This window comes from Salmo salar, chromosome 20 (assembly GCF_965601325.2).
Source record: "Salmo salar chromosome 20, fSalSal1, whole genome shotgun sequence".
Taxonomy (NCBI): Eukaryota; Metazoa; Chordata; class Actinopteri; order Salmoniformes; family Salmonidae; genus Salmo; species Salmo salar.
This window is the reverse complement of record NC_138310.1, coordinates 27,508,885-27,534,090: the sequence shown is the minus strand read 5'-3', so window position 1 is coordinate 27,534,090 and position 25,206 is coordinate 27,508,885. Positions and strand designations below refer to the sequence as shown.

The following is a 25,206-nucleotide window of genomic DNA, read 5'->3' as shown; positions in this document are numbered from 1 at the left end:
CTCATAATAATGGCCGGAACGGAACAAATGGAATGACATCAAACACCTGGAAACCATGTGTTTGATATCATTCCACCAATTCCGCTCCAGTCATTAAGGTGCAACCAACCTCCTGTAGTGCACATCACGCACAAGTAATGCACCAGAGATGCTATTCCAAATCCTTATCTCAGGACACTGCTGACATGCACTGTTTATACAAGTGGAACCATACAGGGGACAACTTTGGTTTTAGAAGTTGGGGGAGGTCACATTTTCTTTTAGGGGCTAGATCAGCTTTAATATTGCAGATAGATTGTGGCTTCCATCAACGTAATTATCTGCATAGTTTCAAATCCCCCATATATCTTTTTTTGCAAATAAATACAGTACCTGGGATAGGATAAAGTAATCCTTCTAACCCCCCCCCCCCCAAAAAAAAAAGATAGAGATGTGCTATTGTAAAGTGGTTGTTCCACTGGATATCATAAGGTGATTGCACCAATTTGTAAGTCGCTCTGGATAAGAGCGTCTGCTAAATGACGTAAATGTAAATGTACCAGCCAAAAGTTTGGACACACCTACTCATTCAAGGGTTTTTCTTTATTTTTAGCGTTTTCTAATAATAGTGAAGACATCAAAACTATGAAATAACACATGGAATCATGTAGTAACCAAAAAAGTGTTAATCAAGAATATTTTACATTCTTCAAAGTCACCCTTTGCCTTGATGACAGCTTTGCACACACTTGGCATTCTCTCAACCAGCTTCATAAGGTAGTCACCTGGAATGTCTTTCAATAAGCAGGTGTGCCTTGTTAAAAGTTAAGTTTCTTCAAGTGCAGTCACAAAAACCATTAAGTCCTATGATTAAACTGGCTCTCATGAGGACCGCTACAGGAAAAGAAGGCCAGCATCCCGGAGTCGCCTCATCACTGTTGACGTTGAGACGGGTTTTGCGGGTACTATTTAATGAAGCTGCCAGTTGAGGACTCTAATGTAGTTGTCCTCTTGCTCAGTTGTGCACTGGGGCCTCCCACTCCTTTTTCTATTCTGGTTAGAGACAGTTTGCGCTGTTCTGTGAAGAGGGTAGCACATAGCCGTTGTACGAGATCTTCTAAAACCTATGGGTGCAAACAATGTTTCCACGATGGGCTATTAGCAGGACAATAGACTAGGTGTGATTTATTTTTATTTTTTTATATTTTTTTAAATAATCCCCCCAATTTGCTATGTATTAAGTACTCTAAAGTTTTACATTTCTAACTACAAACATCATGCAACTGCAAAATGTTTTGTAAGCCATATACTGTACAGTATTTCTTCATCAACATCTTTATGCATTTGTTAATAAAATAATAAAAAAAATACTCTTTCAAAATGCAGATATTTATTTCAATTATCAGCAGGACAGTTGACTCTTGCCGAGTTTATGGACTTTAAATATATTAATGGCTCCATAGCGAATTACTATGGGAATAAATATCACTGAATGACAGCATGGGAACTGGTCTTGATAATCAATCAGATTTTTATTTGAAAATGTTAGGATTATTTTGCTCTTCACTATCACAATATTAAAACTTTCAATTGCGTCCGTGAATTATATCGATTTAGCCGACATGTTGCGGTTCATCTGATGAAGGTGCACATGGGCCTATTTATATAATGAATATGAATTCAGAGGACAGAAATGATTTAACTATTAAAGCATTAGACCTCTCACTAAAGGCGTCAGTCATACAAAAGTTATACTTCAATCCGAACTGGTTTTGCAGCACGCAAAGTTCTTTGGTTGTCAGACGAATCATTAGGTTGAAACTACAGAACAGTTCAAAAGAAGAGAACACACATGGTTAATGTTCCAAAATGTTTTTTTTATATATATATATATATATAAAATCTCTTACAGAGCCTTTCCATAAGTACACTCAAGTTTCTTCAATTGTTTTCTGACTGTGATTAGAGCGATCTTGTACGCTGATGCCAGCAGATTCCAGACTGCCTTTGCCGATCGCTCATCATCTTCACCCATCAGTGAGTTGATGGCTTGAATAATCTTGCTGGAAATGGAATGCCAGGGTAGATGCTGTGTTTTTGGTTGATTGCCAATATGAAAAACAGTCAAATTCATTTGTGAATTCAATTGCTTTATTTGGCCATGATTGGGAGTCCCATGGCGCACAATTGACCCAGCATCGTCCGGGTTTGGTCGGTGTAGGCCGTCACTGTAAATAAGAATTTGTTGTTAACAAATTTAACTGCCTAGTTAAATCATAAAAAAAAAAATGTAAGGCTCCTTTCTCTTCTCTGTGCTGGAGTTCTTTTCAGAATAAAGTAGGCTAATGAAGGCAACAAATTGTTGCTTACTGGAACACCCAAATTCATCCAATTGTTATAATAGGATTTGAAGCAGTAGCCTACCCGCGTGTGGTCAACTATTTCAGCACCATTTCGCGCTGCTCTGAGATAAGCATGGGGAATGGTATTGATAAATCAATGAGATTTTTATTTTCACTGAATCTCCATTTGGGTATTGGTTAGACTACAATTAGGGTGTAGAAATGTTAGGATTATATTGCTCTTCACTCGCAGTCACTTAGTAGCCTACTCCCAACCGGTCACGTTGTACAGCGCCAACTTTTGAAAGCCAGTCAACGCTCCCCCCCACCCCCCCGTGTTAACACAACTTTTTCTCTTTTTCTTATTCTCCTATTTTCTTCTCGCTAAATAAAAGGTACTGTAGTTGCCCAGATACTTCCCACCTTTCCCTCAGCTATACATCCAAGTCTCTTCCTATAACATCTGCCTCCGTCTAATCATTGTTTAGTGTTACTGAATCAGGCGCTGTCTGTCAGATGTATAATCTTTTGTTTTTCTTGGAATAGAAACACCATAATTTTAATCAAATGAATTAAGCTACATTTCTTAATCAATCCTATATGCTATGTTCTTACAAAAAAAGGTTTTAACTTCTCTAGGGTCAGCGGGACGAAATCGTCCCACCTACGTAACAGCCAGTGGAATCCTGTGGCGCGTTATTCAAATACCTTAGAAATGCTATTACTTAAATTTCTCAAACATATGACTGTTTTACACCATTTTAAAGACAAGACTCTCGTTAATCTAACCACACTGTCCGATTTCAAAAAGGCTTTACAACGAAAGCAAAACATTAGATTATGTCAGCAGAGTACCCAGCTAGCATATAATGTCACAAAAACCCAGAAGACAGCTAAATGCAGCACTAACCTTTTGATGATCTTCATCAGATGACACACCTAGGACATTATGTTATACAATACATGCATGTTTTGTTCAATCAAGTTCATATTTATATCAAAAACCAGCTTTTTACATTAGCATGTGACGTTCAGAACTAGCATACCCCCCGCAAACTTCCGGTGAATTTACAAAAAATTTACTAAATTACTCACGATAAACGTTCACAAAAAGCATAACAATTATTTTAAGAATTATAGATACAGAACTCCTCTATGCACTCAATATGTCCGATTTTAAAATAGCTTTTCGGTGAAAGCACATTTTGCAATATTCTCAGTAGATAGCCCGGCATCACAGGGCTAGCTATTTAGACACCCAGCAAATTTAGCACTCACCAAAGTCAGATTTACTATAAGAAAAATGTTATTACCTTTGGTGTTCTTCGTCAGAATGCACTCCCAGGACTTCTACTTCAATAACAAATGTTGGTTTGGTCCCAAATAATCCATAGTTATATCCAAACAGCGGCGTTTTGTTCGTGCGTTCAAGACACTATCCGAAAGGGTAAAGAAGGGTGACGAGCACGGCGCATTTCGTGACAAATAAATTCTAAATATTCCATTACCGTACTTCGAAGCATGTCAACCGCTGTTTAAAATCAATTTTTATGCCATTTTTCTCGTAAAAAAACGATAATATTCCGACCGGGAATCTGCGTTTAGGTAAAAAGAGGAAAGAAAATAAAGCACGGGGTCGACTCGTGCATGCGCCTAAGCCCATAGTACTCTGATCGGCCACTTGCCAAAAGCGCAAATGTGTTTCAGCCTGGGGCTGCCTCGATATCATTCAGCTTTTTCCCGGGCTCTGAGAGCCTATGGGAGCCGTAGGAAGTGTCGCCTTACAGCAAAGATCCTCAGTCTTCAATAAACAGAGACAAGAAGAACAAGATCTTGTCAGAGAGGGCACTTCCTGTAAGGAATCTTCTCAGGTTTTTGCCTGCCATATGAGTTCTGTTATACTCACAGACACCATTCAAACAGTTTTAGAAACTTTAGGGTGTTTTCTATCCAAAGCCAATAATTATATGCATATTCTAGTTACTGGGCAGGAGTAGTAACCAGATTAAATCGGGTACGTTTTTTATCCGGCCGTGTCAATACTGCCCCTTACCCCCAACAGGTTAACTTCTCTAGTACAGCCAATATTAAAAATGTTAACGTTTTCTCAAAGATGCCCTCTGGTGGTCAAACTAGCAAACTAGCATTAATGGCAACAATGGCTGACACTTAAATAACGTGCCGTAGAAGTCTCCGGCAGCCCGCAAGCTGTGTTGCAGTACGACACAACTTTTAAACAAAGAACCACTGTAAATCCAGTCGGCTAAACACTCCAATCAGCCTACCCAACTGCTCGGAGGCGTCCGCCTGGTCCTAAAGCACACTCTTGCCGTGTTTTGTATTACATTCCAATGACAAAAATGCAATTTCAGAATGTCAGGGGGACATGTCCACCCCCGTCCCCAATGAAAGTTGCACCCCTGGAACCATGACATGGTTAATGACAGCTCATACAGCTGCCGACAATACAAACACATTGTCATGGTGTGTCCTTCCCAGAGGCGTCAGCATCAGCAGCAGCTTGAGCAGAATTCAAGTGGATCACTATAAATAAACTGTCTCTGTTGCCATGCTCCAATGTGTATACGAATTGCGACGCTAAACATCAGCTCATTCGGACAGCGACGCCATTAGCTGCTGTTATGAGCCTATAGAGGGTAACAGAGGATATGATCAGAGAACAGCCTATTTATTGTTGGTATACATGTGTGTGTGAGACTGTTCCCCTTTCTCAAGGTGTGTGCAGGTGCGCGCGCACACAGAGGGAGCCAGAAAGCTTTGTGGGCGGTTAAGGTCACCTTGGAATGCAAATGCAGTACACTGCATGAACCCTTGGCAGCCGTATTAAAATGATCACCTCCCCCCTTCTGAACACTGTGCTGTGGGTGCAGCAGAGCAGTGCATGCTGCTGAGGAGAAGAGCCGCAGTAACAGTAGTATATCTCTGCTATCACATCTCTGCATTGACCTTGGCCTTTTAGAGGGGGTCAGAATTGCGCAGTGGCCTGATCGCTACTGTTGGTCTCTACAGGGAAGCTTTACTGGTCGTGGGAAAGAGGCAGAGAGAATAGCAGAGAGGTGTTCGCTAGATAGATATTTTATTGAAGACCGCAAAGAGATGACGGATTGTTTGACCTGTATGTCCTTGACTGTAGTTTCCACATGAGGTTAACACCAGTATCATATTGTATCCCTCACACACTTGCACACCGTGCTAGTTTTGTGATCTGTGAAGCACTGTCCCTAATGCTCACTGTAATCTGTGCAGCAGTGAAGCCGTTAACTATTGATTTATGCCGTCAAGCAGGGAAGGCAAGCAGCGGGAGGGAGGGGGGCTATGGCAGTGGGGAAGTAGTAATGCATTCTGGTCTAGGTTCTATAGGTCTCAGCAGTCATCTATCTCCTCTCTGCCTCGCCCTCCCTCCCTCCTTCCCTCCTTTCCACTCTGCACTGCATTGAGAGAAGCATGTGGAGGAGAATTGTAAATGTGCTGTGCTCTGAGTGTGTGTGTGCAGCGTGAGCGTGTGTGAGAGGGAAAGCGTTTCAGAGAAGAAGAGCCGAAGCTAGGAGAGGGAGAGAACACGAATGCAAGAGGGGAGCGCCTGCCTCACTTCCGTTGTCATAGCGTGCGGGCGTGTGAATGTGTGTGTGAGCAGTGTGTGTGCCCGCTGCAATGCTGAATAAGGACAATCGCTGCTGCCTCCGCCCCCCCGCGCCAGGATGATGTAGCGGCCCAGGGTAGTGTCGCGTCTCGGGGAGCGCCGGGCCTGCAGAGCAGAGAGGAGAGAGAGGGGGATGAAGGGCCGGGGCTGCTGGGAACCAGGGACGGTCCGCTCCTTCTGCAACTCGGGCTGCCTCAGTAAACTGAACCAGGGTCAGTACAGCAGCTACAGCTCAGCCTCAGGAGGAGACAGCCTCCACACTCCTCTCACACCACCCCGGAGGAAAACTTCGGCCTGCCACCTCCTCCACCTCGTATGTCTCGGAGGTATCCATCCATTTATCCATCCATCTCTCTATATCGCACCGGCGCTTTCTGGCTTTTGGCTCTATTCGGTGCTGCCTGGGTCCGACTGCAGCCTGGCCGGCGTTAGTGCTTTGGACCATCCACAGCAGCAGCAGAGTTGAGATGGGTGGACCTGCGTTCATGGGGACGCAGCCTCCCCTCCCACTCCTTTCCCTCCCTCCCTCTCTTCCTCCTCTCCCTCCCTCTCTTCCTCCTCTCCCTTCCTCTCTTCCTCCTCTCCCTTCCTCTCTCTCTCTCCCATTCACTCCCTCTGTCTTCCGGCTGCTTCACTTTGTGTTTGCACGTAGAAGTTATGGAACTTGCAACATGCTAGCTAGCCCCTAGCTATGTATATCTGCATGCCATAGTTGTCTGTGCATGTACAGTATGCGAGTAGAGTGTTAATAGTAGCAGTAGTCCACATATGATGATGACATTGAGGATTGTAAAGATGCTAGCTCTGGCGGCTCCCTGGGTCCTAGAGCCCCTCTCCGCAGAGTCATGGAGATGATGACCACACTTATGCAGTTCAATGCAGTGTGTGATACTGCACTGTAGTTACTGTACCAGCATAAATCTACTTTGGGTTACTTTTATATTTATTTTCTGGGTGTAAGTTTTATAAATTAGTCTACTTTATCACCCTGTGAATATGCAATTGATTTACATTATGTTTCTGTTAGGGGATTACACATTTCTAACAGCAGTTTATCAGTCCAAGGTTAGATTTGGTTCTTAGTTTTGAAACTTTATTTGGGGAACTCCAGCTGTGTGTCAGAGTGGGCCTGTGTAACTAACCAAGCATGGTATGTGTGACTGTTGATGCAGGCCTGTGTAACTAACCAAGCATGGTATGTGTGACTGTTGGTGCAGGCCTGTGTAACTAACCAAGCATGGTATGTGTGACTGTTGGTGCAGGCCTGTGTAACTAACCAAGCATGGTATGTGTGACTGTTGGTGCAGGCCTGTGTAACTAACCAAGCATGGTATGTGAGGTGAGGTGATGGGGATGGGGATGAACCCATTCATGGACTATACAGTTTGTGTGTTGAGTGAGTTGAGCTGTGGTTGAAAGTTAAAGTTTGTATTTTTTATTGTCATAATTTGGTCCTTTGATTGGTCAGTCTCTTATACCGTAAAGCAGGGGTAGGCAATGCTGTTCTGGAGTGCCGCAGGTACTGCCGGATTTTGTTCCAACTGGGCTAATTGATCAGTTCAATGATTGCCTAATTCCGCACACCTGGTCTTCCAGGTCAGTTAAATCTAAAACATGAAGTGCTTGCGGCCCTCCAGGACCAGGGTAGCCAAACTACCCCTGCCGTAGACTCTACTGCACAATGACCATGTTTTCTCTCTCTCTCTCCATCCCTCCATCCCCCTCTCTCTCACTCTATCCCTCTCACACACACACACACACACACACACACACACACACACACACACACACACACACACACACACACACACACACACACACGTTTTTTCCCCCCAAAGACTGTAAAAATGGGACCTGATGCGTCTCTGCTTGTCACTCAGCATTAAGGAGGTAGATTGGGGTTAAGGCCCTCCGATAGACTAGCATCTTGTCTAGTCTATCACACACATAGACTAGCATCTTGTCTAGTCTATCACACACATAGACTAGCATCTTGTCTAGTCTATCACACACATAGACTAGCATCTTGTCTAGTCTATCACACACACAGACTAGCATCTTGTCTAGTCTATCACGCACACAGACGAGCATCTTGTCTAGTCTATCACGCACACAGACGAGCATATTGTCTAGTCTATCACGCACATAGACGAGCATCTTGTCTAGTCTATCACGCACACAGACGAGCATCTTGTCTAGTCTATCACGCACACAGACGAGCATCTTGTCTAGTCTTACCGTACCGGTAAGGAGATAGTCTCCTGCTCCTATGAGCTGTTCCAGCTTGCACAAGGCTACTTACTAGGGCTGTGACGATACCAGTATCCAAGGCTACTTACTAGGGCTGTGACGATACCAGTATCCAAGGCTACTTACTAGGGCTGTGACGATACCAGTTTCCAAGGCTACTTACTAGGGCTGTGACGATACCAGTATCCAAGGCTACTTACTAGGGCTGTGACGATACCAGTATCCAAGGCTACTTACTAGGGCTTTGACGATACCAGTTTCCAAGGCTACTTACTAGGGCTGTGACGATACCAGTTTCCAAGGCTACTTACTAGGGCTGTGACGATACCAGTTTCCAAGGCTACTTACTAGGGCTGTGACGATACCAGTTTCCAAGGCTACTTACTAGGGCTGTGACGATACCAGTATCCAAGGCTACTTACTAGGGCTGTGACGATACCAGTATCCAAGGCTACTTACTAGGGCTGTGACGATACCAGTATCCAAGGCTACTTACTAGGGCTGTGACGATACCAGTATCCAAGGCTACTTACTAGGGCTGTGACGATACCAGTATCCAAGGCTACTTACTAGGGCTGTGACGATACCAGTATCCAAGGCTACTTACTAGGGCTGTGACGATACCAGTTTCCAAGGCTACTTACTAGGGCTGTGACGATACCAGTTTCCAAGGCTACTTACTAGGGCTGTGACGATACCAGTATCCAAGGCTACTTACTAGGGCTGTGACGATACCAGTATCCAAGGCTACTTACTAGGGCTGTGACGATACCAGTATCCAAGGCTACTTACTAGGGCTGTGACGATACCAGTATCCAAGGTTGAAAGTAAGGTGGTCCGGTATGGTGTGCCGGCAAAATAAATAGTGGGGGTACGCCATACTGGTAAGAAATGAATCTACTTTCCCCCCTGCCAGTATTGCAATATGTTTTCCATAGCATAACTGAAAACACTAAGCAGACTAAACTCTTGGTCCTTTAAAAACCTGCTGTATGTAAAATATTCAGCTATAGCTTGGAAAGGAAATGTGACTGAATGACAACATAATGATGTTTGTTTCCAGCATTAGGGCTGTTTTCCTAAAGAAGTTACATCCTTGCCACGATACTGATATGGTCCTGGCCCTACTACTCTCAGATAAAACCATGTAGAACTCAGTACAGACTGTTTCAGTGTAACTGACCGTCATCTACAGTCGTTGCATGAAATTTCCTTCTGGCCTCTTGAATGGCTATATCTCATTAACCCTGCCATCATGCCTGCTGCAGAACCCTACAGCACCACTGTGGGTTCCCAGGCCAGTCTCCCACACTTTCCCTTCCCAGCATGCCCTCTCACAAGGACGAGGAGGTGCCACTGAGGTGCTGATTTTTCATTTACATTTGACATTTTAGTCATTTAGCAGACGCTCTTATCCAGAGCGACTTACATTGCATACATTTCATACATTTTTCCCCCCGTACTTTAGAGGAGGAACACAAATGAATGTCCATGCCTGTAGAGAGGGAGGGAGAGCAGAGGGCAATTTCACTGAGAGGGCCCTGATGTAAAAAAAGGCTTTTATAAATACATTTGATTGATTGATTGATTGATTGATTGATTGATTGAGTGATCAAAAGGAGTGCACTATATAGGGTATAGGGTGCCATTTGGGACAGAACCTGAATGTGCTGTAGATCAATCCATATATTGGCTCTCTAAAATGTCCCCTCCTTGTATAGGAGTCTTTACAGCGCCAGGCAGGAAATATCATATCGGCCCTCTGTCTAATAAATATTCATATGGATTTATTTCAGATCCCTTTTCAGCACTTTTTTACAATTACATTTTACATTTGTTTTCATTGAAAGCTGATCTTTTGCTTTCTGGTAAAATGTGAGTTACGTGGCCCCTTGGTTTGTTCTTATATAGTGTTGAATATTCTAGTAGAAGTGTACTGCGGAGGTTGGGGGGACAGTGATGGGTTGCTCTGCACAGTTCCTAATTTGGTTGCTTTGAGCCGGGCGCTGTGTTACTGGGTTTAACCTGCCGTCTCCTCCATTTGTCTTCACTTGATGCATCTCAGGGGAGCCCAGCAGCCAGTTAGCAATTACTGCTCAGGATTACACTCTCGTCCCTCTCCTGGCCCAGGACACACCGCTCACACTCTCTCTCCTCTATCCTCTCTCCCCTCTATCCTCTCTCCTCTCTATCATCTCTCCCCTTTATCCTCTATCATCTCTCCCCTCTATCATCTCTCCCCTTTATCCTCTATCATCTCTCCCCTCTATCTTCTCTCCCCTCTATCCTCTCCCTTCTATCCTCTCTCCCCTCTATCCTCTCTCCCCTCTCTCCTCTCTCTCCTCTGTCATCTCCCCTGTATCCTTTCTCCCCTCTATCATCTCTCCCCTATATCCTCTATCCTCTCTATCCTCTCTCCCCTCTATCCTCTCTCCCCTCTATCCTCTCTCTCCTCTGTCATCTCCCCTATATCATCTCGCTCCTCTATCCTCTCCACTCTATCCTCTCTATCCTCTCTCCTCTATCCTCTCTCCTCTATCCTCTCTCCCCTCTATCCTCTCTATCCTCTCTCCCCTCTGTCATCTCCCCCCTATCCTCTCTCCCCTCTATCCTCTCTATCCTCTATCCTCTCCCCTCTCTCCCCTCTATCCTCTCTATCCTCTCTCCCCTCTATCCTCTCTCTCCTCTGTCATCTCTGCTATATCCTCTCTCTCCTCTATCCTCTCTCCCCTCTGTCCTCTCTCTCCTCTGTCATCTCCCCTCTATCCTCTCTCCTCTATCCTCTCTCCTCTATCCTCTCTCCCCTCTATCCTCTCTATCCTCTCTCCCCTCTGTCATCTCCCCCCTATCCTCTCTCCCCTCTATCCTCTCCCCTCTCTCCCCTCTATCCTCTCTCCCCTCTATCCTCTCTCCCCTCTATCCCCTCTCCCCTCTATCCTCTCTCCTCTCTCCTCTATCCTCTCCCCTCTATCCTCTCTCCCCCCCTATCCTCTCTCCCCTCTATCCTCTCTATCCTCTATCCTCTCCCCTCTCTCCCCTCTATCCTCTCTATCCTCTCTCCCCTCTATCCTCTCTCTCCTCTGTCATCTCTGCTATATCCTCTCTCTCCTCTATCCTCTCTCCCCTCTGTCCTCTCTCTCTCCTCTGTCATCTCCCCTCTATCCTCTCTCCTCTATCCTCTCTCCTCTATCCTCTCTCCCCTCTATCCTCTCTATCCTCTCTCCCCTCTGTCATCTCCCCCCTATCCTCTCTCCCCTCTATCCTCTCCCCTCTCTCCCCTCTATCCTCTCTCCCCTCTATCCTCTCTCCCCTCTATCCCCTCTCCCCTCTATCCTCTCTCCTCTCTCCTCTATCCTCTCCCCTCTATCCTCTCTCTCCTCTCTCCTCTATCCTCTCCCCTCTCTCTCCTCTATCCTCTCTATCCTCTCTCTCCTCTGTCCTCTCTCTCCTCTATCCTCTCTCCCCTCTATCCTCTCTCTCCTCTGTCATCTCCCCCCTATCCTCTCTCCCCTCTATCCTCTCTCCCCTCTATCTCCTCTCCCCTCTATCCCCTCTCCCCTCTATCTCCTCTCCCCTCTATCCCCTCTCCCCTCTATCCTCTCTCCCCTCTGTCCTCTCTCTCCTCTCTCCTCTCTATCCTCTCTCCTCTCTATCCTCTCTCCCCTCTCCCCTCTATCCTCTCTCCCCTCTATCCTCTCTCCCCTCTATCCTCTCTCTCCTCTGTCATCTCCCATATATCCTCTCTCTCCTCTCCCCTCTATCGTCTCTCCCCTCTCCCCTCTCTCCCCTCTATCCTCTCTCCCCTCTATCATCTCTCCCCCCTATCCTCTCTCCCCTCTGTCATCTCCCCCTATCCTCTCTCCTCTCTATCCTCTATCCCCTCTCCCCTCTATCATCTCTCCCCCTATCCTCTCTCCCCTCTATCCTCTCTCCCCTCTGTCATCTCCCCTCTATCCTCTCTCCCCTCTATCCTCTCTCCCCTCTATCCTCTCTCCCCTCTATCCTCTCTCCCCTCTATCATCTCTCCCCCCTATCCTCTCTCCCCTCTACCCTCTCTAGCCTCTCTCTCCTCTATCCTCTCTCCCCTCTATCCTCTCTCTCCTCTGTCATCTCCCCTATATCATCTCGCTCCTCTATCCTCTCCACTCTATCCTCTCTATCCTCTATCCTCTATCCTCTCTCCTCTATCCTCTCTCCCCTCTGTCATCTCCCCCCTATCCTCTCTCCCCTCTATCCTCTCTATCCTCTATCCTCTCCCCTCTCTCCCCTCTATCCTCTCTCCCCTCTATCCTCTCTCCCCTCTATCCTCTCTCCCCTCTATCCTCTCTCTCCTCTGTCATCTCCCCTATATCCTCTCTCTCCTCTATCCTCTCCCCTCTATCCTCTCCCCTCTATCCTCTCTCCTCTATCCTCTCCCCTCTATCCTCTCTCTCCTCTATCCTCTCCCCTCTCTCTCCTCTATCCTCTCTATCCTCTCTCTCCTCTCTCCTCTATCCTCTCCCCTCTATCCTCTCTCTCCTCTCTCCTCTATCCTCTCCCCTCTCTCTCCTCTATCCTCTCTATCCTCTCTCTCCTCTGTCCTCTCTCTCCTCTATCCTCTCTCCCCTCTATCCTCTCTCTCCTCTGTCATCTCCCCTCTATCCTCTCTCCCCTCTGTCATCTCCCCCCTATCCTCTCTCCCCTCTATCCTCTCTCCCCTCTATCTCCTCTCCCCTCTATCCTCTCTCCCCTCTGTCCTCTCTCTCCTCTATCCTCTCTCTCCTCTCTCCTCTCTATCCTCTCTCCTCTCTATCCTCTCTCCCCTCTCCCCTCTATCCTCTCTCCCCTCTATTCTCTCTCCCCTCTATCCTCTCTCCCCTCTATCCTCTCTCTCCTCTGTCATCTCCCCTATATCCTCTCTCTCCTCTCCCCTCTATCATCTCTCCCCTCTCCCCTCTCTCCCCTCTATCCTCTCTCCCCTCTGTCATCTCCCCCCTATCCTCTCTCCTCTCTATCCTCTATCCCCTCTCCCTTTCTCCCCTGTATCCTTTCTCCCCTCTAGCATCTCTCCCCTCTATCCTCCCCCCCTTATCATCTCTCCCCTCTATCATCTCTCCCCTCTATCTATCCTCTCCCCTCTATCCTCTCCCCTCTATATCCTCTATCCTCTCTCCCCTCTATCATCTCTACCCTCTATCCTCTATCCTCTCCCCTCTCTCCCCTCTATCCTCTCTTCTCTATCCTCTCTCTCCTCTGTCATCTCCCGTATATCCTCTCTCTCCTCTATCCTCTCCCCTCTCTCCTCTCTCTCCTCTATCCTCTCTCCCCTCTATCCTCTCTCCCCTCTATCCTCTCTCCCCTCTATCCTCTATCCTCTCCCCTCTCTCTCCTCTCTCCCCTCTATCCTCTCTCCCCTCTGTCATCTCCCCCCTATCCTCTCTCCCCTCTATCCTCTCTCCCCTCTATCCTCTCTCTCCTCTGTCATCTCCCCTATATCCTTTCTCCCCTCTATCCTTTCTCCCCTGTATCCTTTCTCCCCTCTAGCATCTCTCCCCTCTATCCTCCCCCCCTTATCATCTCTCCCCTCTATCATCTCTCCCCTCTATCTATCCTCTCCCCTCTATCCTCTCCCCTCTATATCCTCTATCCTCTCTCCCCTCTATCATCTCTACCCTCTATCCTCTATCCTCTATCCTCTCCCCTCTCTCCCCTCTATCCTCTCTTCTCTATCCTCTCTCTCCTCTGTCATCTCCCGTATATCCTCTCTCTCCTCTATCCTCTCCCCTCTCTCCTCTCTCTCCTCTATCCTCTCTCCCCTCTATCCTCTCTCCCCTCTATCCTCTCTCCCCTCTATCCTCTATCCTCTCCCCTCTCTCTCCTCTCTCCCCTCTATCCTCTCTCCCCTCTGTCATCTCCCCCCTATCCTCTCTCCCCTCTATCCTCTCTCCCCTCTATCCTTTCTCCCCTCTATCCTCTCTATCATCTCTCCCCTCTATCATCTCTCCCCTCTATCATCTCTCCCCTCTATCATCTCTCCCCCCTACCCTCTCTCCCCTCTACCCTCTCTCTCCCCTCTCCCCTCTACCCTCTCTATCCTCTCTATTCTCACTCCTCTATCCTCTCTCTCCTCTATCCTCTCCCCTCTATCCTCTCTCTCCTCTGTCATCTCCCGTATATCCTCTCTCTCCTCTATCCTCTCTCCTCTATCCTCTCCCCTCTATCCTCTCTCCCCTCTATCCTTTCTCTCCTCTATCCTCTCTCCCCTCTCCCCTCTCCCCTCTACCCTCTCTATCCTCTCTCTCCTCTATCCTCTCTCCCCTCTATCCTCTCCCCTCTCCTCTCTCTCCTCTGTCATCTATCCTCTCTCCCCTCTATCCTCTCTCCCCTCTATCCTCTCTCTCCACTATCCTCTCGTCCCTCTTTCCTCTCTCTGCTCTGTCCTCTCTCTCCTCTGTCCTCTCTCTCCTCTGTCCTCTCTCCCCTCTGTCCTCTCTCCCCTCTGTCCTCTCTCCCCTCTATCCTCTCTCTCTCCTCTGTCCTCTCTCTCTCTCCTCTGTCCTCTCTCTCTCTCCTCTGTCCTCTCTCTCTCCTCTGTCCTCTCTGTCCTCTCTGTCCTCTCTCTCCTCTGTCCTCTCTCTCCTTTCTCCTCTCTCTCCTTTCTCCTCTCTCCTCTATCCTCTCGTCTATCTAGTCTCTCTCTCTCTATTCTCTTTCTCTCAAACTCCCTCGCTCAGCTCCCTGTGTCTCTCTTCTCCTTGATGAATCTGACTACTCTAAAAACAGACAGACACACAAGTACATACTAGTCCGTCGGTACTACTAAATATAACCTACTCTCCAGATTTCATGGGTAGTTATGTATTACCTACCAATGCACCATTTCTCCATCCATGGCCTCCTTTAACCTCAGGTGTGCGTGTGGTTTGGGATGTGAGCTGAGCTGGATGAGGTAGAATAGCTTGAGTCTGTACTTGGTATATACTGTATATGGAGCTGAGCTGGATGAGGTAGAATAGCTTGATTCTGTACTTGGTATATACTGTATATGGAGCTGAGCTGGATGAGGTAGAATAGCTTGATTCTGTACTTGGTATATACTGTATATGGAGCTGAGCTGGATGTGGTAGAATAGCTTGAGTCTGTACTTGGTATATACTGTATATGGAGCTGAGCTGGATGAGGTAGAATAGCTTGAGTCTGTACTTGGTATATACTGTATATGGAGCTGAGCTGGATGAGGTAGAATAGCTTGAGACTTCAGATATTTTTTACTAAATCAGAGAAGAAAACATGCACCTAAAAATTCAGTTCAGCTTTATTTTCTGTACTTGGTATATACTGTATATGGAGCTGAGCTGGATGTGGTAGAATAGCTTGAGACTGTACTTGGTATATACTGTATATGGAGCTGAGCTGGATGTGGTAGAATAGCTTGAGTCTGTACTTGGTATATACTGTATATGGAGCTGAGCTGGATGAGGTAGAATAGCTTGAGACTGTACTTGGTATATACTGTATATGGAGCTGAGCTGGATGTGGTAGAATAGCTTGATTCTGTACTTGGTATATACTGTATATGGAGCTGAGCTGGATGAGGTAGAATAGCTTGATTCTGTACTTGGTATATACTGTATATGGAGCTGAGCTGGATGTGGTAGAATAGCTTGAGTCTGTACTTGGTATATACTGTATATGGAGCTGAGCTGGATGTGGTAGAATAGCTTGAGTCTGTACTTGGTATATACTGTATATGGAGCTGAGCTGGATGAGGTAGAATAGCTTGAGACTGTACTTGGTATATACTGTATATGGAGCTGAGCTGGATGTGGTAGAATAGCTTGAGACTGTACTTGGTATATACTGTATATGGAGCTGAGCTGGATGTGGTAGAATAGCTTGAGACTGTACTTGGTATATACTGTATATGGAGCTGAGCTGGATGAGGTAGAATAGCTTGAGACTGTACTTGGTATATACTGTATATGGAGCTGAGCTGGATGAGGTAGAATAGCTTGAGACTGTACTTGGTATATACTGTATATGGAGCTGAGCTGGATGAGGTAGAATAGCTTGAGACTGTACTTGGTATATACTGTATATGGAGCTGAGCTGGATGTGGTAGAATAGCTTGATTCTGTACTTGGTATATACTGTATATGGAGCTGAGCTGGATGAGGTAGAATAGCTTGATTCTGTACTTGGTATATACTGTATATGGAGCTGAGCTGGATGTGGTAGAATAGCTTGAGTCTGTACTTGGTATATACTGTATATGGAGCTGAGCTGGATGTGGTAGAATAGCTTGAGTCTGTACTTGGTATATACTGTATATGGAGCTGAGCTGGATGAGGTAGAATAGCTTGAGACTGTACTTGGTATATACTGTATATGGAGCTGAGCTGGATGTGGTAGAATAGCTTGAGACTGTACTTGGTATATACTGTATATGGAGCTGAGCTGGATGTGGTAGAATAGCTTGAGACTGTACTTGGTATATACTGTATATGGAGCTGAGCTGGATGAGGTAGAATAGCTTGAGACTGTACTTGGTATATACTGTATATGGAGCTGAGCTGGATGAGGTAGAATAGCTTGAGACTGTACTTGGTATATACTGTATATGGAGCTGAGCGGAGATGGGATCTGATAGGATTTCTGAAGTGGGATCATTTACATTTTTACATTTTAGTCATTTAGCAGAAGCTCTTATCCAGATCGACTTACAATAGCAATTAGGGTTAAGTGTCTTGCTCAATGGCACATTGACAGATTTTCAGCTTGTCGGCTCGAACCAGCAACCTTTTGGTTACTGGCCCAATGCTCCTGCCACTAATTGTAATGGGTTCTCTGCAAAACAATGCATTGATTACTGATTAGGGTCACTTAAAATGGTATTTGGTACTGTATCTTATAAACACATGAGCCATTATATGATTTATGCAGTGAGGATGTGATTCTTCACATTATTTATTATGATGAACTGTTAAAAATTATCTCGTTATTACCTCATCATTATCCCATCATTCTATGTCTAGGCCACCCAGAGACTAAAGTACAGCTGTCTTCCCTCTGTCTGTTTGGTGTGTGAATGTCAGTGTTAACACACAGAGACAGGCTTCCTGCATGACTCCATGCGTGCTCCTGGGGTAGAGCAGATCTCCATGCTCGTGGATGTACCCTGAGCCAGACCACTGATCTGACAGCACATCCTCAGGAAGAGCTGGAGACTGGGTCTGTCAGTTTAGTAGTACTGCACTGCTCTCCTAATTACTCAATCTCTCTCTCTTTTTCTCTCTCTCTCTCTCTCTCTCTCTCTCTCTCTCTCTCTCTCTCTCTCTCTCCTCTCTCTCTCTCTCTCTCTCTCTCTCTCTTCTCCGCTCTCTGTCAGACCAGACGTGAGAAATTAGCGGTTTGCATGCTAAGAAGGATGTGGAAGGTAGAGGTTATTGTACATTTAGTAGTGGGTTTACTTGACGTGTAACAACTAGGTTTTTTTACAGGAAGATCATAGACATCAAGATCGGCTGAAATTGAGGCATAAAATCAGAGCAGTAGAGGGAGCCTCAGCTTTCTATTGGTCTCTGTAATAGGTGTTCTCTGAGGTGTGGGGAGGAGGATGACACGTCGCCCTTGAGTCGTGACTCATGTGATTATCGATTCTCTCACTCTGTGTCGTCGACCTTGCTAAGGAGAGCCATCCCACCACATCCGTTGTCCTGTGCATTCCGAGGGGTGGGGGGGGCTGAGCACGACACTGGGTGTAGCAGTACACTGCACCATCACAGCACAGCTCCTCATTACCTGCAGAAGATTACCATTAACCCCCCACACAACTCTCTGTGTACCCTGGGGCTGCTAGCCGTGCCATGTGTCTTGTATTTCTGATTGGTTCACTGATCAGCCACTCATATCCTGTAATCTAATGTTGTTTGAAATGCCTTTCCTTTGTTTTATATTTCATTTCATTTCCTCTGTATGTTTGATAGATGATCATCATGACAACTTCACCTCTGGCTCACTACCAAACGAAGTCCCCTTCTGTGTAACAGCTAAAAACATTCCAGCTTTAGTTTCTCCACATCCTAATGTCCTAGCTCTTATTATCCAAAGAATACCAGTACTCCTCCCCTCTGCGATTTCACCCCATGAAAGCAGTGTTTGTGTTCCCAGCAGGCAGCAGCCTCCCCATTAGCTATGAGGTGAGTGTACTGATGATGGTAGGGTGGTTTGACTTTGTTATGGATTCAGAGACTGCATGCCGGGGGCCCGGAGGTGCCGGAATGGCAATTAGTTATGCAGACAACCTGCTGTAAGCAGATTATCCATTAAACACATAGGCATAGTCCTTGGTGCATGTGACAGTTTATTTTTAAGTGCCATCACTTGGCTGGTGAACTCCTTGGCAGTGAGTTGTGAATAATGAGAGCAGGGCTTTGCTGCAGAGTTCCTTTACTCTACCTCCGCTCTAAACTTCTACAATTTACCTGCCTCAACTACCTGTCCCAAACTCATTCTCTATCGCCTCCTTTAGTGAGTGATATAGGCTATGTCAGCCAATAGTAGAGGCCTATCAGAGACCTACAACCAATCACGGCAAAGCAACAATTTCGGTAGCCCTGGCCTAAAATGATATCTGTATAGCAACATGGACAGTTAAAACTTAATACAGACTTAATACATTTATTTTCTCCTCATAAACAGTTTAAGCCCAGTCTGATCATACCCTGGCCATATCCTGTTCCTGCCTGCTGGTCTATTTATTCCTTCCCTGCAGCCCCACTTAGGCCTCTCATCTTGGGATGTCCTGACGTTACCCTGCCTGCTTCGCTCAGCTGTAATTTCAGTCTGTAACTGCCAAAATAAAGGAAACACCGACATAAAGTCTGTTAATAGGGCATTGGGCACTACGAACCACCTGAACAGCTTCAATGCACCTTGGCATGGAACTCATTGGAGGGATTCTTCCATAAGAAATTCCATGATTTGGTGTTTTGTTAGTGGTTGTGGAAAATCCTGTCTCAGGCGTCGCTCCAGAATCTCCCATAAGTGTTTAATTGGGTTGACATCTGGTGACTGAGACGGCCATGGCATATAGTTTACATCGTTTTCATGCTCATCAAACCATTCAGTGACCAAACCATTCAGTGAGCACTTGTGCTCTATGGATGGGGGCATTGTAGCCAAAATAATGGCCTACCCAGCATTTTATACATAACCCTAAGCATGATGGGATGTTAATTGTTTAATTAACTCAGGAACCACACCTGTAGTGAAGCACCTGCTTTCAATATACTTTGTATCCCTATTTACTCAAGTGTTTCCATTATTTTGGCAGTTAACTGAATGTGGATGACTTTAACACTGTGGATCAGGATGAGCGGCATTGCTGTAGTGGCAGCCATGCCATGCCATGCCAAGTGCCAAGGCATACCTTGCTGCTACATAAAGAGAGGAGGATGGGATGGTGTTGGAGGGTTGCATAGGGCAGTCCCTCTTGGGTTGCAGAGTTGGGTTCTGGAGGTTCTATTAATGATCCTGGGGGATGCCTCTGCCATGCTTCCTCTCCTCTATATGTCTCTGCTCTACCCTAATGTGTCCTATAGGCCACTACTAGTTAGTATACATCCTATAGAAGGCGGTGAGTGACACCGTGCCTCGCCAAACAGTTCTACTGTTCCCCCTCTCTCTCTGTGGTGCCTCCTGCACTAACTGAGCCTAACTGCTCTAATTATAATTCAATTCCAGGTCTGGGAGATGGTCATGGGGAGGGTCATTCTGGGCTCCCATCTCTGTTTGTGCAGGGCTGGACTTTCTACGGAAGCTCTGCCTGCTTTTGTCTTTTCCTCTGGCTGGACAGTTTTGTGTCTCTGTGCTCCTGCACACAGCGTGGCCATTCAGCACGCTCACGCATTACTTCACCTAGTCAGAGCAGTCAGTCTCTGGCTGTCTATGCTGGTTGTGCTTGCTTACTGGTCACAACCCACTGGGTGACGATGGAGGCCCAAGGGTGCAAACATGGTGAGTGCCCTCGTCTTCCCTTTCTTGTGGTGTTTTACCTCTCTCCCTCCTCTCTTCTCTCCTCCCTCTTCCAGGACGTCTCCCCTTTCAAGTAGGAGGGTTGGTTTCCCCCTCTTTATGGATTACTGGAGGACATTTGATTAGCACGAAGAGAGACATCTTGTGTTGTCATTGTTCAGTCTCTTTAGCACTACCAAACAGTTAGGAGATGAGTTATGTTTGTAATCGATTGTGTGACTTGTCCCTGGCTCTCTGTATCGTATTTGGTCTTGGTTTATCATGAATGCCTGTTGATGTGGTTGCCATTTCTTGTTGTTATTTGATGAGCAACTGTCTGTTGGTAGCATGTCATTCTGCCAGGTCAGATTGTGGAGTAATTGCCAAGGCTCTAGACTGTCCGCAGACATCCAGCCCGCTAGCCTGGGACTGGGAACGAGTCACTTTAATACACTCCACTGCCTGGTTCTCACTGCTCCTGGTGCTGCTGTCTTTATGACTCGGCTATGCCTGTGTAGAAGTGGAAACGGGTAGTAGTGCCTTTCAGGCTTTGTTGTCAGTAGTGTGTGCAGCATGTGATGGTTTTTGGCGTCACTGATGTAGGCCTACATGTTGTAAATGTGTTTCTCAGTAGTGTTAGTCACTTCCTCTGTGAGGTCAGAGAGAGAGCTGACGTGTTGCTAGTGGGAATGTGGAAGTAGAATGGCCTCTATGACAGCTTCCTTTGCTAGCTGTTAAACTGACACTTTCACATTCAAGTGACATGCTTGGAACATTCTAATCACCACCCTAGGCTGTGCAGGATTACTCCCTGATATAACAGATGAAGAGGAGGAGGAGGAGGAGAGGAATAACAGAAGAGGACTGGCAGACAGAGAATAGATGTATATGCAGGAATAGTCTAAAGAAGGGAGAGTGAGATGGAAAGAAAGAATACGACAGAGCTATGCGAGAGTAGATGGAAAGTGAAGAGGATGAAGGTGGTCGAAGAAGAGCTGAAAGGCTGTGAAAATGATCTGAATTGAACTGTCATTCTTCAGAGAGAGTTTGAGAAAATGATTCTCCATGTCGTCCTCTAACCTGGGGTGATGGTGGGTTTCCTGATCCTTCTAGATGGATTCTAGGCTAAATCAATAACGTCCCACTCCTCATCTTAAGAGAAGCTACATTCCTTTCAAAACTGTGAAAGCCCCTCCCATCTACTCAATAACCTGCCAGAGCAGTAGAGGCCGGTTTCATAGGCTCCAGCCTCCAACACTCGTCTTGAGAGCGATGATACATCACCTCCTTTATTTAACTCACTACAATAAGTCATGTCTGCTGTTGCACTCGTGAAAAGATTCATTTTACTTCCTATATACACCGAGTATACAAAACATAAGAACACCTTCCTAATATTGAATTACACCCCTTTGCCCCCTTTTTGCCTCAGAACAGCCTAACTTTGTCGGGCGTGTACCCTACAAGGTGTCGAAAGCGTCCCACAGGAATGCTGGCCCATGTTGACTGCAATGCTTCCCACACTTGTGTCAAGTTGTCTCGATGTCCTTTGGGTGATGGACCATTCTTGATGCACACGGAAAACTGTTGAGCTTCAAAAACCCAGCATCTTTGCAGTTCTTGACTCAAACCGGTTTGCTTGGCATCTACTATCTTATCCCGTTCAAAGGCACTTAAATATTTTGTGTTGCCCATTCACCTTCTGAATGACAGGCATACACAATCCATGTCTCAATTGTCTAAAGGCTTAAAAATCCTTCTTTAACCTGTGTTCTACCCTTGACTCTGATTTGAAGTGGATTTAACAAGTGACATCAATAAGGGATCATAGCTTTCACCTGGATTCACCTGGTCAGTCTATGTCATGGAAAGAGCAGGTGTTCTTAATGTTTTGTACACTCTGTGTATAGCTTGTAACTCAAACACACAAATGCGCATGCACCCACTGCCACCGTACCATGCACTCATACGTGTTACCGGTGCGTTATGTTACCCTTATAGTAGTGTGTATCATCTTCAAACCAATTTCCATAAAAGTAAGATCCACTGGCATTATACAACAAAGACACTGTCACTTTGTGCATCTTGGGTTGAGAAAATGGTGGAGAATCAGTTTGATCCATGCCACTTCTGGACTATAGAACAAATGTCAGATTTTTCCTGATTTGCCTCAGTAAATCATATGATCTGCCTTGACATTTAAAGGGTTTTTGTTTGTGGAAACGCATGGTCAAGATGTGGTTGCTCTCTAACAGACTAACACACCTGTCTCTGATCAAGTCACACAGTATGTTGTGTGGGAGGTCTCTTTACTAAACTGACCGTTGATGTTTATATGACCATCACCAGGGTCATTGCAATGTGAAATCCCTCAGATCTCAGTGGATGTGCCATAATGCCTGGATGTGGGCTATTTCTGGTTCTGTGCCTGACCTGGGGGGGATTTCTGTTCCCAGTAAGAGTCTATGTAATGTTTGGACAGATGCCGACACACTGTTCTCATACTGTATGTTCAGAGTGGTCCCGAGTAACCTTCCACTGCGGACACACTGTTCTCATACTGTATGTTCAGAGTGGTCCCGAGTAACCTTCCACTGCGGACACACTGTTCTCATACTGTATGTTCAGAGTGGTCCCGAGTAACCTTCCACTGCGGACACACTGTTCTCATACTGTATGTTCAGAGTGGTCCCGAGTAACCTTCCACTGCGGACACACTGTTCTCATACTGTATGTTCAGAGTGGTCCCGAGTAACCTTCCACTGCGGACACACTGTTCTCATACTGTATGTTCAGAGTGGTCCCGAGTAACCTTCCACTGCGGACACACTGTTCTCATACTGTATGTTCAGAGTGGTCCCGAGTAACCTTCCACTGCGGACACACTGTTCTCATACTGTATGTTCAGAGTGGTCCCGAGTAACCTTCCACTGCGGACACACTGCCCTGCAGTCACCACTGCAGCAGAGCAGGGGCCCACTGAGGGAATGGAAGACTGCCTCATGTAAATGGCCTGACTCGGCTTAAATACATTTGTTCTGCTTCCGAGGGTTTCACCAGTGTCTGTCTCTGGAAAGGGGCCATTAAGAGAGAGGTGTGTGTGTGTGTGTGTGTGTGTGTGTGTGTGTGTGTGTGTGTGTGTGTGTGTGTGTGTGTGTGTGTGTGTGTGTGTGTGTGTGTGTAGTAAGTGAAAACCAGCTGTAAAATCCAGCCCCAGCACACATTTTATCAGTGGCAGTAATGACTATTTAATGTATTTTTTCATAGTGTCTCTGAATTTCTTCATAGCTAAGTCATAAATGACCCTGTGTATTTTAGATGCAAACTTGTGCATGTGTGTATCTCTTGGAATGGGATGAATCTGTAATGAAGCAAAGCAATCCGCTGACCATAGATTTGGCTCATTAGGACCTCCAATAATATATTGAGGGTCATCTGTTGGCTGCCTCTCTGTATGAATTTAACACTGACTCTGCTGCTTGTGAGCCTACTGCAGTGTCTTCCATTTTATATGTCTCGTGAGTGGGTCATTGAATGGTGAGATTATCGATTGCTCTAACTTGGGAAACCAACTCATTTCTTAGAGAGCAATCAATAAAGGTAGATGGATGCATGAGTTCATGCAGCCACTGGTATTGGGCTTTAGAATATGGAGTTTACATTTTAGGGGAATGTACTCCAAATAGCATTAAGAAGTGCTAATGTCTTTCTAATGTTTGATTTAGTTTTCCATGTCTGTGGTGAGGACCATGCATCCTTGATTTCCCTCCTTTATTTAAAGTCTCCTCTTATCTGAACTCTGATCTTTCCTCTGCAGATGACTCAGGGGACGAGGAGCCCACGACCCAGTCGGACCGCAGTGAGGGGATCCAGGGCACTCTGAAGACCCTGATCAGCAAGCTTGATGACCTCAGCACGTGTAACGACCTAATCGCCAAGCATGGGGCGGCCCTGCAGCGCTCTCTGAGTGAACTTGAGGCGCTGAGAGTCCCCGTGGAGGGAGGAGAGAAGATCAAGGGCGTCAATGAACGAGCCACCCTCTTCCGCATCACCTCGAATGCTATGATCAATGTGAGTAGTGAGACTTAAGGCTTCTACACATCTATCCAAATAAAGCTAGCTAACTACGGATGATACGTTAGGTTGTTTTTTTCCCCAACTCAGGTCCCTATTGAAATATAGAAGTTGGTCTATGTCCAGCGGCGATCTACTGAGACTACACACCAGGCAGATTCTTTCCACAACCGTCCATAGGCAGTTGGGTTGGCTGTATGTTAGATATACAGTGGGTTCGGAAAGTATTCACACCCCTTGAAGTTTTCTAAATGTTGTTACGTTACAGCCATATTCTAAAAGTGATTAAATTACTATTTTTCTCATCAATCTACACACTATCCTTTAATGACAAAACGAAAACAGGATTTTAAAAAATGGTCCAAATTTATAAAAAATAAAAAACAGATACATTATTTACATAAGTATTCAGACCCTTTTCTATGAGACTCAAAATTAAGCTCAGGTGCCTCCTGTTTCCATTGATCATTCTTGAGCTGTTTCTACAACTTGATTGGAGTTCACCTGTGGTAAATTCAATTGATTGGACTTGATTTGGAAAGGCACATACCTGTAGATATAAGGTCCCACAGTTGACAGAGCAAAAACCAAGCCATGAGGTCGAAGGAATTGTCCGTAGAGCTCCGAGAGAGGTTTGTGTCGAGACACAGATCTGGGGAAGGGTACCAAAACATTTCTGCAGCATTGAAGGTCCCCAAGAACACAGTGGCCTCCATCATTCTTAAATGGGAGAAGTTTGGAACCACCAAGAGCTGGCCGCCTGGCCAAACTGAGCAATCGGGGGAGAAGGGCCTTGGTCAGGGAGGTGACCAAGAACCCGATGGTCACTCTGACAGAGCTCCAGAGTTCCTCTGTGGAGATGGGAGAACCTTCCAGAAGGACAAACATCACTACAGCATTCCACCA

At 46.0% G+C, this 25,206-nt stretch overlaps 1 protein-coding gene across 3 annotated transcripts in view; it reads left to right on the top strand.

Moving 5' to 3' along the window:
* Positions 1-25,206, top strand: part of LOC106580333 (oxysterol-binding protein 2) — a 94,754-nt gene that overhangs the window by 36,930 nt on the left and 32,618 nt on the right. For 2 of the 3 annotated variants that reach the window (XM_014161235.3, XM_014161237.3), the window contains one exon: positions 24,044-24,297. In XM_014161235.3, the coding sequence (XP_014016710.2) occupies positions 24,044-24,297 (254 nt within the window). Of the gene's footprint in view, positions 1-5,774; positions 6,309-24,043; positions 24,298-25,206 lie in introns of those variants that run through there. The other variant, XM_045703158.2, reaches the window with a different exon arrangement.